Genomic DNA, 7,806 nt, shown 5'->3' with positions numbered 1-7,806 from the left:
TTTGCAACTTTTGTACCCCGTAACAATTTTGGTGGCAGCGGTGGGATAGCAAAGTTGTTGGAAATTTGACAGTAACATTGAAACAGCACAAGTACCAAAGTTTTGTCTGAGTAGTGTAGCTGCAAATTGCTATTGGATATACTCTGTAACTTTGTGTGGGTGTGATTCCTGTTAAGCCAAGGATAAACAAAATAAGGATTGAAATGACGACCCAAGGTAGCGTTATAGATGAGGAAGTAGGAACGATTGTTGAAGGACACAGCATTGCAAGGGATAGAACCAGACGGAAACAGCAAACAAATTTGATGCAATTCACAGATATTGAGGGAGACTTCAGTGGTGAAGAACCATATGACATGGAAATAGAGGAAGAGCAACCGGTAAGAAAACTAAAGAAAACACAGAGCAAACTAAAAACATCCAAAGACATCAAAAAGCAAACTGAACGTGACCGGTTACAGTTAGAGAGGGAATGTGCAATTGAGAGACAAAAATTAGACTTTGAAAGGGAGAAGTTGCGAATGGAGCACAGTCTTAAACTTAAAGAGCTGGAGTTAGAGATAGAAAGGGTGAAACATCAGAAAGACATAGATAAAAAGAATGACAGCCTCCCATTCAAAGTCAAGCTTCAAACTTACAATCATCAAGCGAATGAAGACATTCTTACATTTCTCTCAGAATTTGACACCGTGGCTGATCACGCCAAATGGGGCGAAGAAATGAAAACCCTGCAACTGAGAACACTGCTAACAGGGGAGGCAAGAGAGGTAGCACAACAAACAAGTAAAAGCTATGTTGAGCTAAGAAAGGCCCTGATAAATAGGTTTGGGAAAAGACCTCATGAATATTTTAACCAGTTAGTTAGCATAAGAAGGGATGCTAATGAAACATACAGAGGTCTGATGGCACGTATAGAGCAGTATTTAACACGGTTCATTGATAGTCGTGATCCACATAGATGTTTAGCAGATGAATACTTCTTGAAGGCTCTCCCACCAGTGCAGGCCCAGTGGATAAGGCGCAATAAAGGCAATGGCTCTGTTGTCGATGCTGCTGAGGATTATGTTTTGCCCATCAGTGACAGCAAGTTCGACCATAAGCACAGCCGACAACAAGCAAATAACCAAGCATCAAGTTCACCTCAGTCCAAGAAAACTGGTTTGATAGAAAAATCCTATGGAGGCAAAAAGTGCTATAAATGTCACCAAAAGGGTCATATTTTGCGTGACTGTCCCAGCAGAAAACAAAATCAAGCAACCTACTTTGTCCAGAATACCATTGGTGAACGGTTAATAAATGTACCGGGAACAGTGAACAACAAGGAAGTATTATTTGTTAAAGATACAGGCGCAGAAATGACCTTGATACGTGACGACCTTGTCGATAAGTCATGTATCCTTGAAGGACAGAACCTGACACTCTACACTGCCATTGGACAGCCTTTTGAGGCGAAATTAGCCATAGTAGAATTAGACACGCCATACTACAAGGGTCATGTCCAGGTTGGACTGGTATCTGACTTGGCAGCACAAGCGCTGCTGGGTATGGACATTCTACGTAGGAAAAAAAGGACTATGGTAGTAACGAGGAACCAGGCAAGAGCACAGAAAGAGGACGCTGAAGAAAGTGAAAGGAAAATAAAAGAATGTGGGGTCCGATCCCATGAATTGGATGATGTGCATCTAGATAGGCTATTTTCGGACGAAAATAGTGATCATGGTCTTGATGAGGATGAGGATGACATCCATTGTGAAGATGAGGCTGATAACAAGAACTTGTCGCTTGATCAGCTGCACAATGTTAATGTGGAATTAATTTCTCAGTATCAAAAGAATGACAGCTCGTTGGCTGGAGTGAGAGAAAAGGCCCTGTCATCTGCAAGTGAAATAGAAGGCATGGACAATGCATTTTTCTGGGAGCATGGAATTTTAAAACGGAAGTGGAAGTCGTCGGATGGAGAAAAATATGGAATCCAATTAGTTTTGCCAAAGCAGTTACGTCAAGCAGTGATAGAGTTGGCACATGATAGACCGCTTGCTGGTCATCTAGGAAGGGAGAAAACGAAAGCAAGAATAACAACCGCATTTTATTGGCCAGGAATGTTTGGGGATATTCAGAGGCACTGTCAGGCCTGTGACATCTGTCAAAAGACAGCAAGGAGAACAGGGAAGGAGAAAGCTCCAGTGGTGTGTCCAACAATTGTGTCTGACCCTTTTGTCAAGATTGCGATGGATATCGTTGGCCCACTACAGCACACAAAGGCGGGGAACAAATATATACTAACCATAGTAGATGAAGCTACCAGGTATCCGGAAGCATTTCCTTTGAAGGACATTGATGCCAAAACAGTGGCCAACACCTTAATTGGCCTATTTAGTCGGGTTGGTATACCTAGGATTATTCTTACAGACCAAGGTACCAACTTCACAAGCGCACTTCTGAAAGAACTCTACAACATGTTGAACATCAAGGGGATCACAACTTCTCCTTACAGGCCACAATCCAATGGAAAGGTCGAAAGATTGAATGGCACACTCAAAGCTGTCTTGAAGAAACTGTGTTCCACGAACAGTGAAGACTGGGATGTGATGCTGCCTTATGCACTGTTTTGCTATAGGGAGGTACCACATGAAGCAACTGGTTTTTCGCCGTTTGAGCTGCTGTATGGTTGGCCAGTAAGAGGGCCGATGGAGATTCTTAAGGATCTATTCACCGGTGAGGGTGAGACACATAAGTCAGTTGTTGAACATGTGCTTTCGATTCGCCAGAGATTGGTTGATGTAAGTGAGTTAGTGAAAGAAAATCTGACAGAGTGTCACAAGAAAGTTAAATCATGGTACGACAAAAATGCTACCAAACGGGAATTTAGGCCGGGGGATGAGGTCCTAGTTTTGTTGCCATCTGATGCATCGAAGATGAAAGCTCACTGGAAGGGACCTTATCGTGTCATTAGTAAGGTTAATGATGTTAATTACAAGATTAACATTGGTGGTAGGCGAGGACAAGTAACCTACCATAGTAACCTATTACGTCAGTACAAGAGAGCTGTACTGTTATCAACAACTGTGTGTGATGAATTTGATGGAGGAGGACGGATTGAATTCCCACTGGCCGACATGGAAAGTTTGGACAAAATCAGTCTGAATGGTAGACTGATGAAAGAACAGCGAGAACAGGTGCGAAGATTATGCTCGGAGTTTGAAGACGTGCTAACTTCAAAACCAGGCAAAACCAACTTGATCACTCACAACATTCGAACAACAACAGACATTCCAATCACGCAGAAACCCTATCGTATTCCCCATGCAAAAAGGGCTGAAGTCAGAGCTATAGTAGACGAAATGTTACAGCAAGAATTGATAAAACCATCTACAAGCCCATGGAGTTCACCAATTGTCCTTGTTCAAAAGAAAGATGGAAGTCTGCGACTTTGTGTTGATTACCGAAAATTGAACAACATCACACTCTTTGATGCCTATCCTACACCAAGGATAGACGAACTTTTTGAGAAGTTGGGAAATGCAAAATATATTAGCAAACTCGATATGACCAAAGGTTACTGGCAGGTACCTCTGTCAAAAGAAGCGCAGGAGAAATCTGCTTTTGTGACACCCTTTGGACTTTATGAATTTACCGTTATGCCTTTCGGGATGAAAACATCACCTGCTACATTTTCACGCATGATGGACCTGTTGCTGGCCAAATTACGTAATGTTGCATCTTACTTTGATGACATCATTATTTATAGTGAGACCTGGGATGACCACCTTCAGGATCTACGAGCAGTCTTGGAGAGATTGCGAGAAAACAATCTGACAGTTAGACCTTCCAAGTGTGACATTGGAAAGGATACTATTGTTTGCCTTGGTCACGTTGTTGGCGGAGGGCAAATTAAACCAGACCACAGCAAAGTCAAAGCTATGGTTGACTTTCCACTTCCGAAAACAAAGAAAGAGGTTCGATCCTTTCTAGGAATGGTGGGCTATTATAGAAAATTCATCAGGAATTTCGCTGAGCTCTCGGCTCCGCTTTGTATTTTGACAAGGAAGGGTCAGCCAAATCGTGTTACATGGGATGAGACAGCTATTAAGTCATTCAGTGATTTGAAGAATGCACTTGTAAAGGCACCTATCCTGATCAATCCTGTTTTTGAACGCCCATTTGTACTGCAAACGGATGCAAGTGATGCGAGCATTGGAGCTGTTTTGAGTCAGTACAATGACAATAAGGACGAACATCCGATAGCGTATCTCAGCCGCAAACTATTGCCCAGGGAGCAGAATTATTCTACAATTGAGAAAGAATGCCTTGCGATAGTATGGGCGATAGAATCTCTTCACTACTACTTGTGTGGTGCTCCATTCAGTGTTGAAACTGACCATAACCCATTAACCTGGCTAAGCCAAAACAAAGGAAAAAGCCAACGGCTTCTGAGATGGTCCCTGTGTCTGCAACCATATGAGTTCACGATCAAACACCGTCGGGGAGCAGAGAATGCAAATGCTGATGGATTGTCACGTGCTGGAGTCTAAGACTATGTGTTTTAGTGTTCATTCTTGTTGGACTTATCTGAATTAAGACCCATATGATAATGTGTATTATAGCTTGTCTACTAATTAAGTACTTTCGTAATGCACATCAGTTTGATTTTAAGTGAATCCAAAATGTTTGTTTTAGATGTTATGCTAAATGTTGTATTCGGAATATGGAAATATTTAGCGACTCATTGAATGCTTGCACTGTATGCTATTTGATAGAACTCTAATTGCCAGGGAGAAGCTAGAACTTTTAAATTTCTTGAAGTAAGGTAATTGCACAGAACTGTATACAGCCAAATATTAACCCTTCGATCTTGCTTGTCCATCCTTTATAATTTTGTTCGAAAACTAGTTTTCTCTTAAGGGGGAAGGTGTTGCCGTCATATTAATGCTTAACATTTCCCTCTAATTTATTTGTATAAATATTTGATTATCATTAAGACAAGAGACAGTGGTGTACATGATAGTTTTAGTTTAATGGATTTTAAGCGGTCAGATATGGTAATGTTAGAAACAAATTCTACCTAGTTCACATCTGATACTGATAAAGATTCTGACCCATTGGAGTTGGAGTCTGCAGTTGTCATCACTGTTGTTTTGATAAACTATTGCCCTGGTGTAAAACTAAAGAATTGTTCTCTGTAAAGAGCAGTCGTCTTGAGCCCTAGCTTGGGTGAACATTAAAAAATTGGCTGGGAATATACTTTGTGTTGGATGTTATTGTTTGCAACTTTTGTACCCCGTAACAATATATATATATATATATATATATATATATATATATATATATATATATATATATATATATATATATATATATATATATATATATATATATATATATATATATATATATATACGTCCACAAGCCACATTTTTCCGTGACCATTTTCTATACAAGCAGAAAGTCGCTCATCTACATTTGTCCATGCCAACAAAAGTGAAAACCGTTATATCGTTAAATCGGGCTTGTATTATCTAAAATACACAGAAGAATGTTTCGATGCCGATTTTAATGGCTTTGACAATGTCCAAAACGGCCCCAGCATTGCACGTTTGGCGAGTAATGGGGCAAATCGATATAAGCTGTACGAAATTAGCTGCATGTGTCAGCAACATCATTTAACCGGAAATTATGTTTCCTTCCGGTGTAGAGCGGCACCTGTAACAGCACGTGAAAGTTTTAGGGCTCGATGATTTCTTCAGACACAAAGCCAACTACTCAATTTGTAACATTTGTCACATCCAAATAAGATTGAGTCTAACTTTTGACATTAGGTAAGTTCACAAATGTTTATTATTACTGCAATAAAAACAAAAGACAAATAAGGGTATAATCAATCTAATACGACGCTAAATTTGTGACATTCTTAATTTTATTTATTTATTTATTTTATATGGGGAGGAGGCAATATGATCAATTACCTGAAATGAGAAAGATATTTGTTACGAGTCTATAATCTTAAATTAAGTAACAGAAAGGAATGAAAAGCAACAAACGTTGGAAAATTCAACAAATAATTTATTTCACTAGAGTACAAAGTGAAAGTGAAGAAGAAAAAAAAGAATTTACGGTATTGTAAAAATCCCAATATAATCCAAGAATGACAGACACATATCCTAATAATTTAAAGCTCTGAATGAACTTTAGTAGAAATCCAAATTAAGTCCAATGCTGAAGGTGTTGATGTGCTGCAGCGGCCTGTATTGTGTTGTTGTACCAACAGCCTTTTGTTGAAACACAGTAATATAATTCCAGGTTTGAATTCACCATAAATCCCAGTGAATGTCTCTGTCTAATACTATTATTTTCTAATGAGCACTATATATTCCAGAGAAAGTAATTACTGAATGCAATAATTTGAAGAAATAAATTCCAGCCCAAATAAACTTCTGGACACTAAAATAATACACATTTTTTCTGCTAGATCATCAGCAGGAAATAATGATATTTCCAGTGACAAAGTTATATAGTCCTCTGCTAGACCTAAGGTAAAAATTAACTTTTTCGAAGAAAAAAAAAGCTATTACCTAATGGAAAATAAATTTTTAGAAAGTTCTTATTGTTTACAAAATAAAATCTCAGTTATTATTAGAAAGTCTGTTACTTAAATTATAACATATAACCTGGACAATGTCAGGTAAACCAGGTAAATTGTAGCGGAATTCCAACAACCTAGTCCCAAACCCAAATAAACATATTTCCTTCTATTAATAAATACCCTGGTGTTAAACTTATACACATAGAGAATATTTCAGCTATTTATTTGTTGTTGACAGAATAAAATAAATCTTCAATAATTCAGGTCCTTTAGAAATAAACTTGATTTTGGACAAGATTAAGTCCAACAAGCAATGTTGCATTACAATATACATAACATATTGTTGAACTTTGTTCACGTCATTTCTTTATATCAGCTGTTGGACTTGATGCGCATGAGCAATGCGTCAGAAACATTCATTATCAATATGCATTATAAATAAACATCTCATTCACGTATTTGTTTTTAGTGTTTTCCCTAGATCCCATCCAATCCGGATTCACAGCTGTTACAAAATGTTTTTCGACATTTTCATTGTAAAATCAACTTTAACATTTATACTTCGTTTTTATATGTGTTCTTCTTTAGAAAGAGTTTAAAACAACACACTGGTTGCGAAGATATTTCCTGAATATTGAAAGAATGTTTAACATTTTTAGGTATGTGATAAGAACAAATCCGATGTTATTTGTACTAGAGTAGCCTCAGATTCTATAAGACTTAGTTAATAGGACTAATTAAGTAGTTTCGTAAAAGCAAAAATGTCGGCCAATACCGTTTGAAAGAAAAATTTTTTTAAATTGGTCCCAAATTTTCTGAAATTTTCTGTTTATTATATCACTTAAAGTGCATCATGATCAGATTTAATACAGAGAAGATGAAAAGAAAAATGTGATCGTTCTGAACGAAAATGCAAAGCACTTTTGTCTTGACTCGTGGAAAATATAAATGTTGTAGTGTGCGTATTAGCTTTGGGGACAATCAGAAATATATGAACATGATCGCGCAGCCGACAGTAAAACTGGGGTGAGCATTTATCGAAATATTAGCAGTAGAAGTCCGGATTGGACCATCTCACATAATACTTTTTGCTATTTCACGGAGCAGCAAAGACGGAAACTGCTGTTTGGCTCCACACTACTTACTTTTGAATTAAGCCACGGAGGAGCAACGTTTTTGTTAGACCCCGAATGTCGTGAGAATGTGGGTACAAGGCACACTTCCTT

The 7,806-nt window shown here is 38.2% G+C and overlaps 1 protein-coding gene across 1 annotated transcript; it reads left to right on the top strand.

Moving 5' to 3' along the window:
* Positions 1-203: 203 nt before the first annotated feature.
* LOC149800937 (uncharacterized) lies at positions 204-4,532 on the top strand. Its single transcript, XM_089956757.1, has 2 exons — positions 204-3,511; positions 3,749-4,532. The coding sequence occupies exons 1-2, from the start codon at positions 204-206 to the stop codon at positions 4,530-4,532; spliced, it is 4,092 nt and encodes a 1,363-aa protein (XP_089812883.1).
* The last annotated feature ends 3,274 nt before the right edge of the window (positions 4,533-7,806 follow it).

The sequence above is a fragment of the Sinohyriopsis cumingii genome, chromosome 4 (assembly GCF_028554795.1).
Source record: "Sinohyriopsis cumingii isolate HCF-2022 chromosome 4, ASM2855479v2, whole genome shotgun sequence".
Lineage (NCBI taxonomy): Eukaryota > Metazoa > Mollusca > Bivalvia > Unionida > Unionidae > Sinohyriopsis > Sinohyriopsis cumingii.
The sequence above is the reverse complement of the archived record's forward strand: the minus strand, read 5'-3'. Positions and strand labels throughout refer to the sequence as shown.

What these genes read in the sequence shown, in the direction of transcription:
- LOC149800937 (XM_089956757.1), top strand. Translation starts at nt 204, where the DNA reads ATGACGACCCAAGGTAGCGTTATAGATGAGGAAGTAGGAACGATTGTT. An exon ending in ATAGACGAACTTTTTGAGAA is followed by an intron (nt 3,512 to 3,748) that starts GTTGGGAAATGC and finishes CATTATTTATAG; the next exon opens with TGAGACCTGGGATGACCACC.